This window comes from Pseudochaenichthys georgianus, chromosome 22 (genome assembly GCF_902827115.2).
Source record: "Pseudochaenichthys georgianus chromosome 22, fPseGeo1.2, whole genome shotgun sequence".
Lineage (NCBI taxonomy): Eukaryota > Metazoa > Chordata > Actinopteri > Perciformes > Channichthyidae > Pseudochaenichthys > Pseudochaenichthys georgianus.
This window is the reverse complement of record NC_047524.1, coordinates 21675710-21700462: the sequence shown is the minus strand read 5'-3', so window position 1 is coordinate 21700462 and position 24753 is coordinate 21675710. Positions and strand designations below refer to the sequence as shown.

Here is a 24753-nt window from a genome sequence, read left to right as displayed (position 1 = left end):
AGAGCATGTTATGTCATTGGGCATCACCAAAGACTTTCGTTTAACTAGAAAACCGTTCTAATTTGATACTTGAAAGGAAACTCTCTTTTTACCTCCCTCTTTTTTACTGTAAGTCCAAAGGTCAGACCAGCTCTGTAGCTGCTACTTGAGGTTCAGTATCTTTTTCAAAACCACTTCGATACAGCTGGTGACTTGAACCCAGGGCCTCCAGCTGAAGGACAGGCTCTCCATGCCCTGCATCACCCAGAGTGGAGCCAACACATCCCGCTCCCTAATAAGGATCTCTGCCTGGTCTCCATCACAGCAGCCCTCTCTGTGACGGCTTTGCTGACATAATAGTCATTGACTGAGTCACTCCCACTGATGAATGAATCAGACACCATCTGCAGCCTCCTTCTACTACCATCTACTTGCATTCATATGATTTACTTACCAATAAATTATGAAACTTCTAAGATCAAATAAACTCATTAAGCTGTCGTAGGTGATGTACATCACTAAGCTGGGAGGGGAAGTTGAAATTGAGAAAATGGGGATGTTGACGAGCACACACACGCTCTCACACACACACACGGAGGACATTTTAGTAAACATGTCGCCATTAAAAGTGTAGCCTGGTGCAGCTTTATGTTGCCATGGCAGCTGATCAATCACGTGTGTGTGTGTGTGTGTGTGTGTGTGTGTGTGTGTGTGTGTGTGTGTGTGTGTGTGTGTGTGTGTGTGTGTGTGTGTGTGTGTGTGTGTGTGTGTGTGTGTGTGTGTGTGTGTGTGTGTGTGTGTGTGTGTGTGTGTGTGTGTGTGTGTGTGTGTGTGTGTGTGTGTGTGTGTGTGTGTGTGTGTGTGTGTGTGTGTGTGTGTGTGTGTGTGTGTGTGTGTGTGTGTGTGTGTGTGTGTGTGTGTGTGCTGGTATGAGTCATGCTGCAGAGCCAGAGTGTGACTGCACCCACTGCCACCACACACTCTGATCATACACACACATGTGCACTGAGTACACACTGACTTCACTCACAACCCACAAGAGACCTAAGACTCTGCATGTCCTACTTCTCTCTTTGTATGTATCTCTCTCCTACTCCGTCTCGGTAGGAGAGCTGCTCTGGTGGTACACACTCTGACATGCACATTCAAAATGTCTTTCTGCTGAATGTTCATGTAGTCTAAAACTTCATATGCTCGGGGGACACTGTAGCAATAGGCTGCTGAGAAGCATCTGGAGAAACCTAAAATGTAACTTTGATATGTTCTATATCTTAAAGGGGACCTGTTTTGCTTTTTGGGTATTCCCTTTCTTGTAGTGAATTTCTATAAGTTTGTTTGTTTGTAATGGTCATGTGTGGGAATTTCTCTCCCACACACTCCCCCCTGCCTGAAACGCCTCAATATAATTAGTTTAAAATGAGAAAATCCAATCTCTAATTCTACACATTTTCTATATCATTTGATGATCCAATTGGCTCTTTTTCAACTATGGAAGCACATTTTTTTTATAGCTATACTGTTCTATAAGTTTTCAGCCGGTTTTAAAAATGTTGGTTATCAGGTTTGGATTTGATACATCTAAGTTTGGGTTGCTGTCCTGGCCCCCCCTCTACTTCTCCCTTTGTCTTCCCAGTGACCTCTGGTGTGGTCAGCAGTGGGCTAGTCTCTGGCTCAGCAGCACCCTGAGCTGCCCTCATCTGTCTCTCTCATTAGCAATCAGCCCCCCTCCTCCTCACCTCCTCTTTCCTCCTTCTCCTTCATCTCTCCCCCCCCCTCTGCACTATCCACCAGAGACTCTAACCTCTCTTCCCTCCCACAGAGTGTGATGCCGTCTGGGCCAGGGGCCAGCATATATGTGTGTCTGTGTGTGTGTGAGAGAGAAAGAGGAAGAGAGACACCTTGGCTGGGTCAGACAGACACACCCCCATAATCACCGCAACGACCCAGCTGCTGCATCGCACTTTGATATCATTGCTGTAACCTTTACTTGTCATTATCGTAACCTTTTTACATAGCTGTCATTTCCGCCACCAGTTACACTTGCAAGCCGGGGCCTGGGTAATGCACCGTCAGCTTTTGTAGCGCCGAAGGGCATGTTTAAACCGTAGCGCTAGTTGTTTTCACCTTGCTCTGTTTATGTTGGCAGCAGCTATACGCTCAGGCCTATTGTAAAAGTACAGAGAGTGTTCAGCCTGTTGGTCTGCCAGCATTAAGGATCAATTCAGTTTATCACAACTTGGGTCTTGTTTTTGTACTTCCTGCCATCATTTCTATTGGCGACCATAACAATGCACTCTATGCTTTTACAGTGACACTGAGATCTAAAAGGGGCTGATGGTATGGCACTTTTGTTTTACACTGCTGTTTTATTGGCTTGTGGCACACAACAGTATGTCACTTGGGTTCAGGGGCGGACTGGGACTCAAATTCAGCCCTGGAAACTAAATGAAATGTCAAATGTTAGAAATCCGCTGTTTATTATTTAACGTTTTACGTCCGACTCGCTCCTTTTTTCCTCTCTGTACACAGCTCCAGTTTGGGCATTGGACTGTCATCAGATTTAATTTTTAGTTGCTGCTGTAGCGGAAGTTTAGTACAATTATGTTTGATGAAATACTGCAAATCTCCACCCTCCATAATTGCACTTGCTTCAGTTGCTTGGGCGGTGATGCCCTAGAAAGTACATTATAGTTCGTATTACAGTACGAACTGAAGTTGATGCGATTTGATTGGATTGTGAGGCAAGGGAAGCCAGCCGCCTCTGGATTGGTCTTGGCATGGCCCTGAACAATCACAGGTTGGCAGGGGCATGACGTGAGCCTCATCGGATTGGTCAATCCCTCCTGTTTTTTCACCAAGGGAAGCCAATTTCGGCTAGGCTCCTCTCGCAACAGAGGGTGCAATCTACTGTTTCACCATAACATCTAGAGGGGCGCTGTTTCACTCTTTGTGAAATACTCAATGAGAATGGGAGAGAGAAGGGCCAGCAACACAAAGCACAGAATAATTACCGAAACTAAACAAAGTGTTTGTATTTATTTATTAAACAACTACAATCTAAAAAAACAAAAAATCGATACCCGATAATAAAAAACTAATTATTTTAACGCGATTAACGCATGTGTATTTTTTTACCTTGGCCGCCCCGTAGTTTCAGAGCGCATCGAGTTTAAAATACCATCTACAAGCTGATGCTGACAGCCCCGCTCCTGCCGCCCGCTTGTGGCAGATCACACTTCCACGCTCACCGGCAGGCACCGACTGGCCATCTGGAGGACCGGGAGGGTGTGTGTATGTGTGGTCCGAGCGAGAGAGAGACCTTACGTGCATTGTTGTTGTTAGCATCTGGTGCTAGCTAGCTGCGCTAACGGATATAAGGAGCTGTTTAAATGAAAACAGAGGAGCGACATTTCGCCACAACTGCGCCGAGCACTTGACTTGATGCAGACAGCGGGACATTGTAGGAGAAGTCAGCACACTCAGCAACATGATTGCAGCGTCCAGGCAGCTCCGGTTCGAGCATATGCCTTGAGTTGCACATAGCTCCAACGCGCGCGCAGACACACACACACACACACACACACTTTGTATTGTATTATTGTCTTCGTATGCTTTTAACACACCATCGTAGCGATGGCGCTGGTTTTATGAAGAACTCCCCTCTTCCTAAACCACTAATACCACAGTACTGGCAAAATGGGAGGAGCCGAGTGAAAAACAATCGCCCCTCATCCCAATCCACCCACACCGCAGTATCTCTTTCTTTTTTTTTACCCAAAAAATATATTGTATATTATCGGGGCTATTAATACTGGTATCGGGTTTATCGGGATGACGTCATAATTCCTAATATCGGACCGATAATTATCGGGCCGATAATTATCGTGCATCCCTAATCATAATTCCATTGTTGAGGTCTACTAGAATAGATTTATATTGTGCAATTTTCCAAACTCACATTGGTTTCTCATACAGCATCTCTGTAAAGTATGTCTGTTCACCGGTATTCACTCTCCGTCCTAAACGGCTTGTTCGAGCTCCTGCCCCCCTCTCCCTGTGAGCCCAGTGTGCTCTGATTGGTCAAGTGACGTGCAGCTGCTCGTGAGGAGCTGCTGTGAGGAGCAGACAGGGCTTCCGTGTCGGCAAAACAAATACAGCAAGAACAAGCGAGACTCATCCTGAGCACACACAAACACTCGCAGCCGAAGTAAAAACAATAAGTGTGGCTTGATATTGAGTAAGAAAAAGGTTTATAACGCTGTGAGAATGGGTCTGCGGAGAGCATTTCTCCGCGATCCCAACTTAGTAGTCCGAAAAACGTTTACCCATTCAAACAGTCGTGGTAGATACCTTGTTTGTTTTAAACATCATAAATGTTGTGTACCCGAATCCCCCGCTGGTCCAAACAAAGTAGGAACAGCATCGTTCTTCAGTGCCCTACGCTGTACATATCCGGCATGAATCGCTGAAAGGTTTGGGAAGCTTTGTTTCTTGAAAGGCTGGCAGAGGGTGCGGCCATAGCGCTGGGCGTGGCTACTGGGTATCCCTACGTAGCGATACCCAGGAAGTAAACATGAAATCTCCAACGAGGCGTTTTGGGGAGGTCTTTTCTGTGTTAGAGTTTTACTCGCTACAGGGTGTACTTTGAGGGTTTGTGACTCTGCAGACCGTTTACATGCATAAAAACCTTCATAACACACAAGGGGACGGGTAATAACCGGAAAAGCATGACATGGGACCTTTAACATTTCTACCTTTTTGAATTGTCTGATGTATCCTCCCCATGGTGACATCAGTAGGTTTCCAGACCACAACAATTACTTTTGTAATTACAGTATTTACAAGTATATTTACAGCACAATACTACATATCAGTACAAACTGATGGCCAATCAGTGACCTCATGAAGGCGGCGTCAACTTCAGGTCTTGCAATATTGGGAAGCATTGTACATTCTGAGTCTTTGATGTGAATCAGACCTGAGACAGAAGTTCTCCTTAACACTTCAGAACCACTCTCAGAGGAAAAGGAAAGTGGAACATTCTGTTATTGTTGACAACCAAACCATCAAAAGTTATCCAGTAGCCCACTAGTCAATCAGTGGTTAATATTACCCAGAGGAGCATCACTTAGAACTTGGAGGCTGTGTTGATCCATCTTTGGGAGTGTTATGTGGAGTTCTCTTACAAGCCATGAGCTAGTACGGTGTCTTCACATAATATATAATGCCAGTTTGTGTCTTGGCGTCTCTCTGTGATACCGTTTGAAGAACCCAGCGATTGCCTTTGGGAGACAAAATGGCTGCTGTGTGAAGTACATATCAGTACAGTAGGAAACAGGCCGTCCTCCAGCTCGAGGGCATGTTCTGTCCCCTGGTTCAAGAGTCTGTAGTCCAACTAAAGAGGCATCAAAGTAAAGTTAGCCACTGTCTATCTACCCCCCCCCCCCCTCATATTGTAAAGCGTCTTTGGGTACTATAAAAGCGCTATATAAATCCAATATATTATTATTATTATTATTTGTTGCATAGACTGGCATGCACTCATGGCATATTACAAATGTATTTTTCCCACACCCTCTGTGTAATGCAAAATGCCGGGTCTTAATTAAAGTAGCACGGGTGTTAACCAAAGCTGGAGTGAGGAAGCCTTTTTAAGTCTGTTTAGCCTGGAGGCTTCGGGTCTTTGAGAGAGAACAAGTGGGCGTTCGTTTGTTCATCAAGCTTTGTTATGCAGGTTTTTTCTTTCACTCGCCAAAGGAAAGGCGCGCTGAACTTATGATCATCAACACAGTTTAGAAGCCTCACCCCTTTTAAACTCGCGACGAGACTAATTATGAATAAGTGTTTGTGTGTGTTAACAAGAGATAGAGGATGGTGGGTGTGCACATTTGTCCGAATGGGTGTGCGTATATAGTGTGTGAAGCATCGTGTTACTTCTGAAGTTAAGTTCTGAAGATATTTGTCAATGCCAATCAATAAGTGGTTTTCTGTAAATGTTATTTATGCATGTGCTCACTTTACATTTTGGTGAATATACTCGATTTTTCCTTACTTGTCATCTGTCAATATCTTACTCAAAGTGTAAGCACTTACCTTTCCCATCTTGAGTACCACATTGTCACTCTGGACATTTACCCTCTATTCTCTCCTATCTTCCTTCTTTTGTTTGCCATCTTTGTTTTGTTTGGAACAAAGGCAGGTATATTTTCTACCGTCCACAAAAACAAGCAGCCACAAACAAGAAAATGGCCCTTTCCCGCTATCGTGCTAGAGCCACACCTACCCATACCCAACACACACTTCTTTCACCAAGCCTTTAAAGTGAATTCCTTATTTGATATGACTGGCAATAAATCACTATGGTAATGCCTCCTCATTTGATTTGGGGGGATCTGATTATGCCTTATTGCAGAGTCATTTGAGCTGAGCTAAATTATTAATCACCATCAGCCTATAGAGAACCGCAGTGACGCGTCCTAAAACCCGGAAGTAAACTTCTTCCGGTTCCTTCGTGAAAAACCAATGCAAATTCTCCATAGGATTTTGGAAAATAGCTTGAAATAAGGTCTGTGGTTGACACACATTTAAGAGAGGGATCACGTTTTGTTCAGCCGGATAATCTCCACATGTCAACCCTACTTTTATAATTTTTGAATCATAAATCTAGTCGCCAAAAGCGAAATGCTAACGTTATGCTATAAACTAACTACAAGCCAGTACAGCAGCAGGGTCGCACGACTTCAACGTCACGCCAACTTAAGATCGTTTCAACTGACTTGCACTGAAACTGCACTTTGAACACTTTAAATATATTATTAACATTTTAAACTGTATACCCCGTTTTGTTTTATGTATACATGTCACACTCTGGGAAACGATATTTCGATATTTCTGGATGTATAACACATGTAGAATTGTTTTACAATAAAGCTGACTTTGACTTTCGCACGCTTGCATATTTTAACAAAGCTTTTCATTTGAGCCACACTGAATTTAACTAGAAGTCATGGCTGTGTCAATTACCAGTCTGATATCGTTTTACAAAGATGACAAGAAGAGTGTAGATAGAGGAGAGAACCACTACAAGTCAGGGCACGTAAAACAGTGCAGCCTAGATGAAGGTGTGCTTCCCGGACCCGGTGTTGTCAAGGCTAGCATGAGGGACAAGGTTTATAGAGTGTCGGTGAGTAGTGATAGCAAGAGTACCGTTAACCTAGAGTTAATTTATTCACATTAATTCCCATCAACAAATCCATGTTATGTGTCACATGAAATCTTTATTAGACAACGCAAGTTTATTTATATAGCACTTTTCAACACAAGGCAATTCAAAGTGCTTTACAAAAATGAAAGACATTAAGAAAATGGCATTTAAAATTAGTCATTAAAAAGAAAAGCTAATAAAATAAACATTAAAATGAAAAAATACATGGATTTAGTAACTGTTTTAATGTGACTGTTGAAACTCAGGTCAGAGTCCATGACTACACCTAGATTTCTGGCTTTATCTGTTGTTTTGAACATTGCAGACTGAAGCTCAGCGCTAACTTTTTATACGTTCTGCCTTGGCTCCAAAAACCATCACCTCAGTTTTATCTTTGTTTAATTGGAGAAAGTTCTGACACATCCAGTCATTGATTTGTTCAATGCACTTACTCAGTGTTTGAATTGGAGCATCGTCTCCTGGTGAAATGGTTATGTAAATGTGTGTCATCTGCATAGCTATGGTAACTTATGTTGTTGTTCTTCATTATCTGAGCTAGTGGTAGCATGTAGACGTTAAAGAGAAGAGGCCCCAAGATTACAAATATTACACACCAGAAAACACAGAAATATCCATGAAATAAACATACAGTAGGCTATAAACAACTAAAGGGATAATTGGGAAGGCATTACAAATGTAAATATATTTTAAATAATAAAACAATCCCACCACCACAGGTATCTACAGCAGAAGAGGGAATTCTCTCTACAAAATGTGAATGCCCACGTGGAGAATGGAAATGCAGTCATGCGGCTGCATTAGCCATCTTTGCCATCCACACTTTCAGCTGCACTGACACCCCCTGTCAGTGGAAGAAGCCAAAGGCAGCTAAACGTACGCATTCAGTGGAGGGGCTATTTCCTCCAACCAATAATTCATTCAACCCGCTGACAAGAGAGCCCACCTCCGAAGATCGTGACTGGCTGAGGGACAGACTCGGGGGCAGGTTCTCAGGAATTTCTTGGCTTCTCTCCCTTGGCTTTTAGGCGCAATACCGCCCCCTGGATTATAAATAGTGTAGTGGATACTGCCCTGAATGACAGACTTTTTTCCCACTCGTAAAAAAAAGGCGTATTCGCCGTGTGACTGCATGTGCCGAACCGTGACGTCCGAACCGTGACGGTACGTGACGAATACGGATACCGTTACACCCCTAGTCACTACCCATCATTTACATTTCACCGTGACATGAACAAATGTAACGTCAGCTTACCTCATGGCACGAATCCAGACTCTCCTTTGGAAAACATTGGCCGGGAAACGATAGAACGAGCACGTTTCATGCGAAGACCTGTGGCTGCAATCCGGAGCAAAGCAACAAACCATTGCGTAGCTAACTAGTAGCGCTAGCTTTAGCTAACGAAACGAACTGCCGGGTAAAATTGGAAAACACTGGTAATTAATTATTCTATAATTTGTAAAACTACGGTGTTAAAAACAACAATTTCAGAAATACAGATTCTAATGGTCAGATATAGATATAAAGATACTACAGATACTAAAGATAGGCAGGTACTTGCTTTCAAGTAGAACACAGGGGAAAACAAATTTAGCGGGAGTGTTTACGTGTGCGGCGTAATGACGTACAACGGCCTTGACAATTTCTGTAGTCCTATTCAGCCACTCGGTAACAACCATCGTTTTTCAGACACGTAAACTCTTCAAAAATCACCAGTGGGGTCACTGCTGATGTATTTAATGTCGTAGAACAAAACGTGATTTATCTCTTAAATTTGTGTCAACCACAGACCTTATTTCGAGCTATTTTCCAAAACCCTATGGAGAAAATGCATTGCTTTTTGACGAAGGAACCAGAAGTGCTAAAAATGCTAATTTACTTCCGGGTTTTGCGACGCGTCACTGCGGTTCTCTATTGTTTTTCTATATTGATGTCCTCCCAACCCCCTTTCTGTGTTAATTGAAATCATTCAAACCTGGGGAGTGACAGTGTGGTTTGTATGCATGATGGCCTTCTTAACAGCCTTTCATAAAGCACTCCGTCATCTCTTCAATGACAAATCGTTTTTTAGCCATGCTGTAGGTATAGTTATGCTGAGCGGGTCGGTCCACCAGCTTGGTTTGGACTGAAATGTCTAAACAATTAATGGATGAATTGGCATTAAGTTTGGGACAGATATCTATGCTCACTAGATGATGAAGCCTAATGTCTTTAGTGATCACATTTGCTTCTCACACCGTTAAAAACAGTTGTCCACCATATGCAAGATTGCACAGACATAAATGGCTCTAAATGGTGTTCCGCTGACATCCTCTTGTATTGACATTGGGTATACCACATTTATATCTACCTCAGGGTGAATTAATGTTCATCTCTGGTGACATCAGCAGTTACATCTTTTTACCAAACACATTACTTGCTAAATATCAGCATGTTAGCGGTGTCATTGTAAACATGTTGGAATGCTAATGGAAGTTACATTTCACTCTTAACCAGAGACATTAGGTTGTAAGTCTTTCATCAAGAGAAATGGTGCATGTATTCTCTATAGGCATCACCCTAACATCACGTGCTGAGTGAATCAGTGCTAGACATTGCTTATTTTGAGGGAGGAGATTGAAACGCATTGGTCCCGATTGGCCCTTCTAAAAAGAACGACAAGCAAAGTGTGGCTCAGTTTGGGAATGCCCTGTTGTAGAAATGTGATAACGGATTAGCACAGCACAATGGCTAAAGCATGCTACGCCAGGTCTATGGAAGAACGCTATTCGACGAAATGTCCACGAATGAAAAAAAATATCCGATGCATCTGATTATTCTTATGTTATGATTAACATGTTGAACACGGCTAACTCTGTAAATGTTCTGGCACTTTGTTCATCAGAGCTCAGGTTCAACTATAAGAGATGACAGAGAAGCAGAGACATCCGTCATTATCTGTCTCAAGGTTGCTCACGATCACATACCATCTTTAATGGAGACTGACCCTGTGGCCCTCTGGTAACGGCAGATCGCCTCTCAAAACACAGCTCCCGCCCGCTGTCTACTCTAATCACAGCTCCTGTATTTCTGTATGCCTTTAATGCTAGGTTAAGATCGGTATGGTTCAAGACCTAAAATTATAGGCTGGTGGAAGATAATATCAGACCATAAAGCTATGCGTAGCGGCATGCTGCATCGTTAGGCATAAAGCCTGAGCTAAAGTTCACTTTTCCAACTTTCTGGTGTTTTTTTTCCCTTTGGCCCCTTGTGGTGCCTCTGCAGTTCCCTTGGCCCTCAGCTCTCGTCTACGCATCCTCTGCTCTCCACTCTGCCACCCACTGCTCTCTTTGTCTTCATCCAACTCTTTTCGGCCAGAGTTTCTGCTTCTTTTTTTTCTTCTTCCTTCCACTATGTCCAACTTTGACTCATGGGCTTTTTTGCTACATGTTGGCCAGATTTTGTATCCATCCATATCCTGCCTGTCTGCCGTTTGAAACTCCTTATCCGTTTGTGTCCTATCTCAACAGTTCTCACTTTGTGTGTGTGTGTGTGTGTGTGTGTGTGTGTGTGTGTGTGTGTGTGTGTGTGTGTGTGTGTGTGTGTGTGTGTGTGTGTGTGTGTGTGTGTGTGTGTGTGTGTGTGTGTGTGTGTGTGTGTGTGTGTGTGTGTGTGTGTGTGTGTGTGTGTGTGTGTGTGTGTGTGTGTGTGTGTGTGTGTGTGTGTGTGTGTGTGTGTGTGTGTGTGTGTGTGTGTGTGTGTGTGTGTGTGTGTGTGTGTGTGTGTGTGTGTGTGTGTGTGTGTGTGTGTGTGTGTATCCAGGCTGCCTCCTCGTTTTCAGCTTCATTTCCCTCCCTAATGAAGATTCAGAGGCAGCGCTGCTACTGGTACAGGAGAGGAGGGAGGAATGAGGAAGGAGCTATAGGGGAGGAAGCCATGACAGCGGGAAGAAAAGAAGGCAGAAATGAGGGTCAGAGGGAGAGGAGGAAGATGGAAGGGAAGAAAAGTAGGCAGAATTCTGAAGCAGAGAGAAGCAGGCAAGAAATAAAAGGAGGAAGGGAAGGAGGGAAGATGAATGGGGGAGAGAGGACAGCTACAAGAGGAAAAGGGCTGATGAGTTTTGTGATAAAGATGACTAGAGAGGAAGTAGCTCTCTCTTCCTCTCTCCCTCTCTCCCTCTCTCCCCTAATTAGCTCCCTGGCTGTGATGAATGGTGCAGCACTTAGGACCCAATCGGCAAGCCGACCTTGTCATGTGTGTTGATGGGGTGACTCTACCTCCCCACCTCTGTCCCCCCCCCTTACCTATTGTACCACCTCTTGTGGAAGCAGATGCTGCTAATATCAAGGTGTGTGTGTGTGTGTGTGTGTGTGTGTGTGTGTGTGTGTGTGTGTGTGTGTGTGTGTGTGTGTGTGTGTGTGTGTGTGTGTGTGTGTGTGTGTGTGTGTGTGTGTGTGTGTGTGTGTGTGTGTGTGTGTGTGTGTGTGTGTGTGTGTGTGTGTGTGTGTGTGTGTGTGTGTGTGTGTGTGTGTGTGTGTGTGTGTGTGTGTGTGTGTGTGTGTGTGTGATAGCTGTCACATTGTCAGATCACATATAATAATTAGTAAGATGATGAAACATCCCTTTATTTTCTTATCTAAATTATCTGCTGTAAACTTGCCTTTGATTTTATTTTTTTTAAGATGTCCTGCTTTTTCCTAATTGCATAACTGTTCCACTGAGAATTCCCTCTGTTCAAATATGTTCCATGTTATAGTTTTCCCATCTGGGATTTGACATAAAAAAGCTCTGATTCAAATATGAAGTATAAATAAAGATCAAGTATCTGTCAATTTAGTTGATATGCGTAATTATGAATACTACATTTTACCCAGGTGTGATAAACAAGAATTATCCTTTGCTTACAAGTTGTTGAAACATTCGTCCTTCTGTGAAAAAATGTGTCCGATTGATGCATTTGAATTCTTGAAACAAGCTGTTCTTTTTCCCTGAGTGATACCTTGTTAGTTAGAGATGCGTCCTACCGAGTGTGTTTGTGATTATGATAGCTGGAACCCCGTGGATATAGCCGCAGGTCTTCCTCTGTGCTTCCATCCGTCAGTCATGGTGTGTGTCTCAGATCCAGTGTGTCTCTTCTCCCCCTGCAGAGCAGCAAGAACTGGCGGGCCGCGGTGGATCTGACGGGCCGGCTGCTGACAGATCATGGTCAGGGGTACGGGAAGGCCGGCCAGCAGAGCTCCCACACCACCGACTCACTGCAGGTAAGACGCCAGCCGCTGTCTCCTCATCAATCCCTCCATTCAGCTGTCCGTCTCTCAGAGCGTTGGTGGGTGGAAGACAGTGACGCCAAGGCACATCCTGTTCTACTTATTAATGTAATAATTCCCCAAAAGCACTTGAAATGAAATAGAATTTGCAATAATAATAATAAATTATTAAAATAAAATGTATATAGCACTTTTCATACAACACATGCAGCTCAAAGTGCTTTGAGGGGTTGCTAATAAACAGCTCATCTAAAAATATGTCTTTAGCTGCTGTTTAAAAATGAAATGTTCTCACTGATAAAGTATTTCACTAATGATTGAATACCCTCTTATCTTGTTATGAGAGTTAATTCCTTTGTTTTGTTTCCGAACTGATGATATCAATTAGATTTAAGGGGGGCTATGATGAATTCAGTTTTTTTGTGTTGTCCCTTTTCGTCAGTGTATTGCTGTTGGCACATTTTTGAAAGCCCTTGTTCTTGGAGCTCTATGCAGAAGACGGATGGTTGCATGTGCTCATTAAGAAGGCCACCGCTGTGAAAGGCTCTGTGCACGAGACTTTCAGTTAATCGACCGTGTTGTTGCCTCGTGCTGCATATTACTGCTTGTTTGCATCCTGGCACCATTTTTAAACCCTGGGTTTTAAATGTGTGGTCCATCTCTTTTTTTTAATGTATTTTATTATTGTTATTAATAGCAATATGCAAAAATGAAGACTATTGGGCATTGCTGTTAACCTTGTACCACCCACTGTTCTTCCCACAGGACATTTACACTGTGCTGAACGTTCACAGACTGCTGCACGATACAAAGTTACATAAGCATGGACAAAGTTACTTTAGACACTTGTATACAGATGCATGGCAGAGGATACAACCGAAACCAGAAACATTTTTTTATATCTACCTTCAAAGCCATTGCAATAAACAGACAAATCATTGAAATGTAATCTTTAAATCCATCACAAAGGTCTAAAATGATCAAATCGTTTTCATTAAGGTGTACAAACCCTGTAAAGGGAGTGGATGTTTGAGAGTCAAAGTATCATCCTTCTGAACCCATGAATTATTATTTTTTAAAGCGTGACTGCAGATCGCACAATTTAAAGAGGACATATTATGCTCATTGTCACGATTATATTTGTATGTTGTGCTTCTACTGTGACATGTTTACATGCTTTAAAGGTCACCTATAATGTAAAATCCCCTTTTTCATGTCTTTTATACAAAGATTCGGAAACCCTTTAGCATTTAAAGCTTCAGACACTTTTGAAACAGGGCTGAAACAGAGGAGTTAACGGCATGCTATAATGCATGATTTAATGTTCACAAAGTGCATTATTGTACTATATATTTTACTCTGATTGGTTAGCTGGCTGGCTCAGGTCAACCTGGATATGTTTCGAAAAATGTCCGGCCCCTTAGCCTAGCGCTAGCCAATAGAGACCTGAGTGTTAAATGGTGATGTCACTATGTGCGGAAGTAAACTAATTAGTCTAATCGATGTGTTTCTGGGGGGGGCACTATGTGGGAGACAAACCTTGGGATTTTAGCCTATGCAACTATTTACATGCACAATAACCTATATAACACACTACAGGAAAGGGATTATAGGGTGTACAATCCCTGGGGGCTCCAATGCTGCTCAGGAGCTTCTGGATCCTTCCTTCATGGTGTCTGGCTCGGAAGTAGTCCATCCCCAACTGCATCACATCAGGACACAGCTTCATGGGCCTGGGCTTCTGTCCAGGTGCATATGGCTGGGTGCTCTCCGAGGCTCAAGACCATTTTTCACAACATGGACCTGGAACAGCCTGTGCCCTCCAGATGTGTAGAAGTTCATTAATGTAATTCACATGTGAAATAGCCTCGGTCATTGTTCTTGAATAACCCAATTTAAGCGTCCTTATCCAGGTACAAGAAAATGAATGCTGGATCTTATATCATCAGTATTTCCCTTGAAAAAAAACCCATCAAAATATGTTGGTTTGGTTCTAAAAGAAAACATTGCATCAGGATTGCAACCCCATCATATAATTGTAATAATGTAAGAAACACAGATGATTTAATTAATACTGCAACAATGTAAAACCCAGTAATGTAATGACTTTATTAAAAACGTTATGAGGGTTAAATGAAAGTCAAGACATTGTATTAAATGATTGAGCATGTTAATCATAATTGGATTTTGACCAAATTAACTGGAAAATATGAACAGTTTAAGGAAGAATTTAGGAAGTTTGATTGGAAAGATGTATGCGTCCTTTCTACTGCATGCTACAGGTACACTACTCTACTCACGCTTGGGAATAGGTACATTTCCACATTTCATTTTCTAATTCATATAGTACCCTGTACTGCCATGACACTTTCAATCATGCAGAGCTTTCTCCTCGGGTTATTTTATCTTTAACCAATAAGAGGATGTTCTTCATTTCTTAAATTGACCAAAGCTGACTTTTTTCTATTTCCAATCATCTAAGAGCAACATAGTGTTGAGGAGGAAAACGCAACTTCTCAAATCATGACGGAGTGCGGCCAAAAGCGGGTTTTTATTTGATGCAGATACTCATACAGGTCAACAATACAAAGATCCTGCCTCTCTGTGTTCAGATCTACCTTTATAGACTTCACTTATATTCCTGTCCTAGTTCTTAATATTGTGTCTTATGATATCAGGGTCACAGTGATATGTTCCTGCTATAGTCATACATATTATTTCTGTTGGCAGTGTGTAACGTAACCCATATACCTTCAACAGTACAGAATGCTAATGTCATTCTTCTACATATTGGCGAACTAGCTGGGAGGGAATTCAATTGTACTTTAAATATTTGATTAATGTCTTATTCACTTAACCGAGGGGTGTGTGTTTGTGTATTCCAGCTGTGGTTTGTGCGGCTCTCCCTCCTGACCAAGCTGAACCTCTTCCAAAACGCTGAGCTGGAGATTGAGCCCTTCGGCAACCTGGACCAACCAGACCTCTTCTATGAGTACTACCCCACTGTTTACCCTGGGAGGAGAGGTACACACACACACACACACACACACACACACACACACACACACACACACACACACACACAGCTTGTATAAAACCGAACCCCGCCTCTGTTCTTTGGGGTAATAATTATTGGTCTTTAATGTAGGAGGAGAACTCTGGGTGTTAATCACAGGAACTTTTATCCACAAACGTAACATTGTAAAAGAATGCATCGTTTCCATCTCTTTTCATATTTCCTCCTTCCAAAAGCCGCTGTTTGAATTCCGTGTGAAAGCTGACTCAAGTTGAATAGTGGTATTCATGATAGTGCCGAAAAGCTGTTCGGAAACTCTTATCTGTGAGCTTTGAATGTGTTATTAGCCTGCTCTCCAAAAGGATTTTGCATTTTACCCACGTTTTTTTTTTTGGATACACAAGCATACCACCACTGTCCTATTAAATATTCAAAGGAAAGTTTCTGCCAGGAGCTTGATATTAGACTGTATCGTCGAGAAGCTCCAACAACTGCTTGTCTCCAGCAGTTCTTTGGTTTTGGTTTTCCTCTTTCACACTGCATGAATTGCTCTCTAATGTATTCCCATTACTTTGGATCTGCTTCGCCCCTCGGGCTACCACAGTGAAGGCAGTAGCGGAGACACAGCTGCACACACACACACACACACTCGACACTTGACGCTACACCGCACACACAGCCTTCTAAAAGAGAGCACCGATTGACTTTCCGTTGCTCAATTTAAACGCTTTGTGCCCTGCTAGGTGCTCGCAGACAAACTGGCATGCGTTGTTTAGCCTGGCATCCGAAGTCGAACATTTCTCCGGCCCAGCGCTTGTATCGACTATCTATTACCACACTCTTTGAGGCTCTAAAGAGTTGGCTGCCCATGTATCACTATCTGTACCAATTCAGATCAACGTAGCGCTTGAGAAGGAATCAATGTTTGTCACTTATTAATTTGTTTGCCAAATGAAAAGTTGAGTCCTGGATGCTGCGAGCCTGGCAAGTGGCTATTCAAGAATGTCCTTTTCGAGCCTGTGTCTTCCTACTCTACTTGAATCCTTTTCACAGGTAGAATAAAATGAACTTTTGGTCAATGCTAACCTTTCTAGGTTATTTTACGGAGAGCCTTTTTTTTCAGCTCTATAACTGGTCTAATCAAATAAAAATGTATTAATGTATTTATAAATGATCATTTTAAAAACAATGAAGAAAACACTCAAGGACACTTTAAAATATATGTCAAAATTCAATAATAAATCATAAAAACAATACGCTTAGAATATAAAACACTATATACATGACACAATAAATAACACATTTAAAAATACAAAAAGCTGTTTTTTGTCACATGCATACTAGACAGGTGAGGAAAATATATTACTTATTTTTTTATTTAGATACATTTTACACAGTTCTCTTTACCAACAGTGGCTTAATAATATGTAGGTAACTTGACGGAGAACAATTTGACATTAAAAAAAAAACTTCCAAAGAAATATTGAAATCAATGAAACCTGGTAGTAGTTTGATCATAAATGCTGATGTGATAGGAACTGTTTGTACCTCGTCATGTATATTGCTTTATAGCGCCACTTTTTTTTTTTTTTTTTTTTTACAAGACGATTTTACTATGACGATATCAATATGAAATATTGTTGTTAGAAAAGACGAGACTAAAATGTAGTTTTAAAATTGCACTCCAACTTTTGTAGTTGTTGTCGACAAATGACTCGAGTCACTAGAACTATTAAGCATGTCTGTCTAAAGAATAGACTACATCTAAAATAGTTGCCAGAATTAACAAAGCTTAACACGGTATCTTTTATTTGAGTTTTTATGGGTCTGCTCAATGATTCCCTGGGTTGTTTTCCATCTTAGTCACAAACAGTTAACTTTGACACTAAAAGTTATTAAAAGTCTTAATTTTAAGCTGATGAAACTTTCTGACACCCAAGAGAGAATGAGCTGTCCACTCAGCACTAAAATATGACATGGTAACAGGATGCAGGAATAGAGACACTGGGGTAAATGCTGAATATTTCTGGATGTGTGGGATAGACGGCACAGGCAGATATTCTACAGAGATAGAAATGGAGATCCACAGACGGATGAAGATGGACCAGCTAGCTGAGCTTCAGGTTTGATGACAATATCAAAGAGACCCTGATCAAAGCCCAGGAACTCACCTGAATACAGGCTCTTCCTCCGGGGGGGGGGGTGGTGGTGTGTGTGTGTGTGAATGATGTAGAGGCAGGGAGAGACAGAGGGATGAGGCAGGGAGATGAGTGATGGAGCTGTGCAGCACACAGAGAGAGAGATGAGAGGGTTTAATAAGCAGCCATACGTAGCTCAATGCCATCTGTAGGTTCCTGCCTCCAGGGCTGTGTGCTGTCTGTGGGTGGATGGGTTTATATTCTCATCTCGCGCTCTGTGTCTCTCTCCGCCTTCCTTCTCTTCCCCTCTTCCTCTCCTATGTCCTCATTCTACCTTATTTCCCCCCTTTATTCCTTGCACATTTCCAACCCCTGTGTTCTGCTTTCTTCTTGTCCTTCCCTCCCTCCCTCCCCCCCCCCCCCCCTCCCATCCAGGCTCCATGGTGCCGTTCTCCATGCGGCTGCTGCACGCCGAGCTTCCCCAGTACCTGGCCAAGCCCCAAGAGGCTCTGGACCGCCTGCACAATCTCAAAACCGTCTGCCTCGCTGTTAGTAGACGCACACACACGCGGGCACGGAAACAGCCTCTGGATGAACATAAAAATATGCATACTCTGTAGCATTCACACAATAAAACAACACAGAAAAAGCACGTACAAAGCCTTAAGCCCACCTGTGTAAACAGCTAAATATGGTTTGGATTGTAAAGTCATTAAATATGCAGATTCTAATACAGACATTAAAAAGTTTGAATTCCCTCCGCCCCTGTTAATAGATTCTGGAGAACTTGGAGAAAGGATTGGCTGAGGATGGCAGCATGATCACCCTGACACAGGAGAATAGGCAAGGTAAGTACACACACACATGCACGCACGCACGCACACATACACACACGCACACAGCCAGTTGGATACAGACCTGGCCTCAGTCCCAGACTGCATCACACTGTGGGAGGAGAGTGAGGTCATGGGTAACACACTAGCAGTCTGAGTCGGAGGCACACCTGGTGCAGGACTGCAGCATACCTCAGCCACACATACACACACACACACACACCACATAAACACAGCGATGCGGTGCTCTAAAAGTGTTTAGCACCTCACTGCTCAGGCACCCGCGCTGAATATCAAATGGTCTCTGCAGCCCTTCACGCCAAACAGATCAACACAGATCAATCTCATCCAATCCACTCACATCTGCAAGTGTGCTGGGGAAATGGGCGCCTGCATCTGAAATCCACCGGTTTTAGGCAGAGACACACCTCCACACGACATGATGTAAATAGACTTCCTCCTCTCTTCTCCACACAGCAAAACATCTTAATGCAGTGAGTCTTATGTTACCAAGCCATGTGATCGCTAATTAAGAAACTTTTCCAACGGCTTCTTTTTTCTTTCTTTTTTTACAAGCAATTTAATCAGCTAATTCACGGCGATGAACAACAACAAGCCACTTGGTGAAGTTGAGCTAAATGTACCAAGACACTTGCTTATAATTGGGAAAATTGGCAGGGTGACGTGTGTGTGTTTGTGCGTGTGTGTGTGAGGGTGCGTCGGCGCTGGCAGTCCCTCCCCTTCTAAAAGCAGCGTAATAGCTGTGCCCTCTGTCTCTCCTCTCTCTACCCACGCAGACAGTCGACAAGTCAATAACGCAGGGCCTTGCCTTCACACATCAGACCCCTACTGAGTGATTAGCTCTCCTCCCAAGCACACACACACACACATGTGCAGCGATGAATACTAATAGGCCTGTACACTTACTCTTCCACACGGTGCACTGTCTGAGGGAAGAAAGCAGTGTGCCGCAGTGTCTTCCTCACCACCTCGCCTTAAAATAAACTGGTGTGGGGGGGGGAGAAGAGGGATGAGAGGGATCAGAGCAATGAATGGAAAAAGGGTGATGTTAGAGGGGCGCCCCAAAAAAAGAAGCAGGTGAAATGAGAACAGGAAGTCGCTGTTTAAGATAGAAACGCTCTTTCTTCTTCTTCTCTCCCTGCTTTTAGGGTCTCTTAAGCTGTGGAGGTCTCGTCTCAGCCGGGTCATGTACTCCATGGCCAACTGCCTGCTGCTGATGAAGGTGTGTGTGTGTGTGTGTGTGTGTGTGTGTGTGTGTGTGTGTGTGTGTGTGTGTGTGTGTGTGTGTGTGTGTGTGTGTGTGTGTGTGTGTGTGTGTGTGTGTGTGTGTGGGTGTGTGTGTGTGTGTGTGTGTGTGTGTGTGTGTGTGTGTGTGTGTGTGTGTGTGTGTGTGTGTGTGTGTGTGTGTGTGTGTGTGTGTGTGTGTGTGTGTGTGTGTGTGTGTGTGTGTGTGTGAGTGAGTGACGGAGATCTCTGATGCCAGGCTGGTGGAGGATTCACAGTGAAATCCCCCCAGACTGACCACTAATTGGATTCTTGAACAGAGAGGGAGAGAGCAAATAAGAGAGAAAGCGACACGCAGAGAGAGATTAGGGTGGTGACTTCATCAGAGTTGGAGAGAACCACAGTGCCATCTACTGGTCCAAACTGAGATTACAGTAACATAAACGTACTGCTAGGCTCAACTTTACTTGCATTTTGCTCACCTCGCCCTACTGTAATAATGATTTTATTTATGTTGTAGCATATTTATTAAAAATGCTACAAACATTATGGTTCTTAAGTAAAATATCTAAAAAAGAAATCTACTAGTTTCTATTCATCTATTCGTTTCAGGGTCTGTAACTGTCTCGTCAAAAAGATTAAAAAAAGATTTTAAAATATCTGAGAATGTACTCCATGCATTAGAGAATGTGCTACAATAATATTGTGCAAACCTTTGTAGTTACATTTTGAGTATGATGGTATTTTTATTTACAAATCCCAAAACCCATCAATATCCTAGTTTATCCCCCAAATCTTCAAACATGTTTCCGACTGAAAAATGTAAAACAGAACAAATCCATATAGTTTGTAATGTTAAAAAAAACACTCATACATTTCCTTGATTTGAGCAATTGTTCCTCTCACGGGAGAAAATGTATGGGGACTATTTTCAGGGGTGTATTAATCTACAATTGCTGTTCTAGTGAGTATTTCTGGCAGCAGGACGGTGCGTGGACTTCAGCCAAAATAAACAACAGTGTGTGAGCCATAACAAAAAGAAACCTGTACCTTGTCCCAGCCCTGTCCCCTCTCTCTACACACACACACACACACACACACCTTCCTCTCTGACCTCTCGGCCGTCCGCTCAGCAGTGCAGTCACCATGTGAGCGATGTGGAGGTGGGGAGAGGGTCACAGCGGCCAGCTAATACTCCATATGTTTGATTAATGCCGTCTCTCCCTCCTCACCTCCACTCTCATCTCCTGTACCTCGCACGCCCTCCACCTGTCTCCACCTCCTACTGTTTACCCCACTCTTTATTAACTTCCGTCTTCACTTTCGTTGCCCTCCATACTCTTCTTTTTGTATTATTTATTTAACTTTTAGTTTTGTTAATCTCTTTCTCTTCTCTCTCTCAGGACTATGTTCTGGCTGTGGAGACCTATCACTCCATCATCCAGTACGAACCCCAGCAGAGAGTGCAGCTGCTCAGTGGCATAGGACGCATCTTCTTGCAGGTCCGAACATTAACACACACAAACATAGACACACACTATGCCACAGCACAGCTTGTGAACCCTTTAAAGCGACCCTATTATGCTCATTTCAGGTTCCCTTTTGTATGTTGTGCCTCTATGACATGTTAATTTATTTTTCTAATACTGCCTGTGCTGCAGAACCTCTTTTCACCCTCTGTCTGAAACCGGAGCCCAGTCTGCTCATACAGTGACATTTTGCTAATTTGCTAATTTGCTAATTTGCGGTGAAACATGTTTTTGTTGTAGCAAGCTGGATGTTCCATTAAGGATGCATTTCATCTTACATAATAATACATTGCATATACTTTAATACACCTTTGATAGCGCAATTTGTATCCCTCCCAACACAGGGAAACTCCAGGATGGTGACGTTCATAACACTTACACAATAACTGCAATTACGCTATACAAATCATGGAAGTAGTGTTCATTATGATGATTTTGTTGCTGAAGAAAACATGTAAGAATCATACGTTTGGCCACAGAGCTTATTTTCTATCATGAGACTAAATCCAATTTGCGTTCTGTTGACGGAAACGGTGCTACTTCCTGTTTGGCCTAGAAAAACATCAATCCTGCATCACTCTATTGTACTGTACTAGATAGATATATTTGTTTTGTCATCATTATTACCTTCAGTAATGGTTCTGTATGTATTCTTAGCTGATGTAAGAAGTCCGCCCTGGGGGAACCTGAAATCTGATCTAATGTATTTGTGCTCACACACACACACACACACACAGATCAGTGGTTAATGTGCTGCTGATGCTTTGTTCTCTGCCAGATCGGAGACGTTAAAACGGCAGAGAGGTACTTCCAGGACGTGGAGAAGGCGTGCCAGATGACAGGGAGCCAGCCCAGTCACACCACATGCGTGCTGATGAACAGGTACCAGAGAGTGGTCGTTTAGCACCTGCGCACACAGCATGTTTACTTTGCGCTGCTCAGGATCACTTTCACTCCACACAGCCGTTGTCCTTCAGGGCTGTTCGCAGGGCGGGGCTTCCCTCTGGTGTGTGATCTAGCTCAGGAGGTCACACCTTCTGTGGCTCTGGCCTGAGGACATGTGGAGTCTGAAGCAAACCTCCGGTGACACCTTATCTCACTCCCACTGGGTGCTCTGACGCTCACTTCACAAAGGCAGATGATAATATTAGAATCTGAATGGTTTATTTATCCCGGGGGAAATTTGGTTGCTCCATTTCAGAATGGAAACAAAAATGTTTTAATAAAAACATAAGAAAATAAACTAAGAATGTACAATAAAAATAATAATGATAATTATATAGACATAGGATGTTCAGGTAAAATGTCCAATTAAAGATCAAATCTAATAAAATACAATAAAAACATATATAGAAACAATAGAAGTTTAGTAAAAAAAAATTGCACAATTTGAATAAATCACATTTAAGATATTTCAACCGAATTACCTTGATTTCAAAGGCAGCTGTGGATCATAAAATACATCCCACTAGCTAGCATGTTTTCATAGCAGCCTAGCATTGTTCTGCCTAGGAAGCAGCTCTACATGTCTCTAGAACAGGGGTCAGGAACCTTTTTGACTGGGAGAGCCATAAAAGCCAAATATTTCTAAATATATTTCATTGAGAGCCATATAGTATTTTTAACAATAAATTAAATATGTCTTACTTTTAATGCGACTTCTGGTGCTGCATGGTTTTGCTGATGGCCTTGTAGTCTGGTTCATACGTGGTGAGGTTGAGGTTGTTTACGGAGAAGCGCTACAAATCCTTTGTTCTTCCCCAACATACAGGGTGCACCATCAGTACAGACAGAAATAAGTTTATCCATCGGTAGTTTTTTTCTTTAGCAAACTCCATAAAAGATGTGAATAAATCCTCTCCTCTTGTTGTCCCTTTCATTGGCAAAACAGCCAAGCTTTCCTCACGCAGTGTGTCACCTGCAGCATACCTGGCAATTATACTGCACTGAGATAGATGGCTAACATCTGTTGACTCATCTAACGCGAGAGAAAAGTATGTCCCGGCGTTTATGTCCTTAATTTGTGTTTCCTCGACTTGATTTGCCATCATGATGCTACGATCGTGCACAGTTCTTGCTGACAGGGGCATGTCTTTTATTCGTTTGATTATCTTGTCTTTATTTGGGAAGTCATCAAACAGTTCATTGGCCACATCAAGCATGAATGTTTTGGCATACTCGCCATCTGTGAATGGCTTTCCATTCCTTACTATTGCCAAAGCACCCGCAAAGCTAGCGGAATTCCCGTCACCTTGCTTGGTCCACACACGTAGTTGCTGCTGACTCGTCTGCACTCTCTGCTGTAGCTCCTCGCATGCCCTTTTCCTGCTGTCCCCCGCTGGATATTTCGATGCAAATGAAGCATGGTGCGTATCGAAGTGCCGCTTTATATTTGACCGTTTCATCGATGCAATTTTATCATTGCATAGTAGACATACCGCAGATCCTGCTCTCTCCACAAATGCAAATTCCTCTGTCCACGCAGCCTGGAATGCACGGTAATCATCGTCTTTTTTTCTTTTCGCCATCTTTTCCGTTACAAGGGTTGAAGCGGATAAACTTGATTTCTTCACCTTTAAAATGACCCGGACATGCTCGCGAGCCATTGGTTCCCGACCCGACCCACGGGTGACCCGTGAAATGTATCTTCAAAACTAATTTCTGTTTACTTTAAAATGACACAGTATTATTAAGAAATATCACAAGTATTTTAAAATCAGTTCCAAAATGATTTTTTTTTTTTTAACTCAAAATTGTCTGGGAGCCATATGCTGTCACCGGAAGAGCCATATATGGCTCGCGAGCCATAGGTTCCCGACCGCTGCTCTAGAATGATGACCTATAGATTTAATATATACAAATATGTAATAATAACACATTAATATAGTATGTCAATTTATTTATTTTCTGTGTATTTTAACATGGCATGATTGAAATAAACAAGGTTTTTTTTCATTTCACAAATATGATCAATACACACTACTGTTTGTTGATGTATTAACTGTGTGTGTGTGTGTGTGTGTGTGTGTGTGTGTGTGTGTGTGTGTGTGTGTGTGTGTGTGTGTGTGTGTGTGTGTGTGTGTGTGTGTGTGTGTGTGTGTGTGTGTGTGTGTGTGTGTGTGTGTGTGTGTGTGTGTGTGTGTGTGTGTGTGTGTGTGTGTGTGTGTGTGTGTGTGTGTGTGTGTGTGTGTGTGTGTGTGTGTGTGTGTGTGTGTGTGTTTTCCAGGGCCTTTGTCTCCCTCAGTCAGAACAACTACACTGAAGCGCACGCATCCTTCACTGAAGTCTTAAAAATTGACCCAAAGAACCCCGTTGTAAGTGCCACCATGTATTTTCCTCTACAGCAGCTTTAAAGGTCCCATGTCATGGCCATTTCCACTGATCACAATTCCATTGTTGAGGTCTACTAGAATAGATTTATATTGTGCAATTTCCAAACTCACATTGGTTTCTTATACAGCATCTCTGTATAGTATGTGTATTCACTCTCTGTCCTAAACGGCTTGTTGGAGCTCCTGCCCCCCCCCTCCCCCTCCCCCTCCCT

At 42.8% G+C, this 24753-nt stretch overlaps 1 protein-coding gene across 2 annotated transcripts in view; it reads left to right on the top strand.

Moving 5' to 3' along the window:
* The window catches only part of trappc12 (trafficking protein particle complex subunit 12), a 36281-nt gene that overhangs the window by 7725 nt on the left and 3803 nt on the right, over positions 1–24753 (top strand). For both annotated transcript variants that reach the window (XM_034111692.1, XM_034111693.2), the window contains exons 4-11: positions 12329–12442; positions 15334–15472; positions 18038–18150; positions 18378–18450; positions 19605–19678; positions 21084–21182; positions 21988–22091; positions 24436–24523. In XM_034111692.1, the coding sequence (XP_033967583.1) occupies positions 12329–12442; positions 15334–15472; positions 18038–18150; positions 18378–18450; positions 19605–19678; positions 21084–21182; positions 21988–22091; positions 24436–24523 (804 nt within the window). The remainder of the gene's footprint in view (positions 1–12328; positions 12443–15333; positions 15473–18037; positions 18151–18377; positions 18451–19604; positions 19679–21083; positions 21183–21987; positions 22092–24435; positions 24524–24753) is intronic.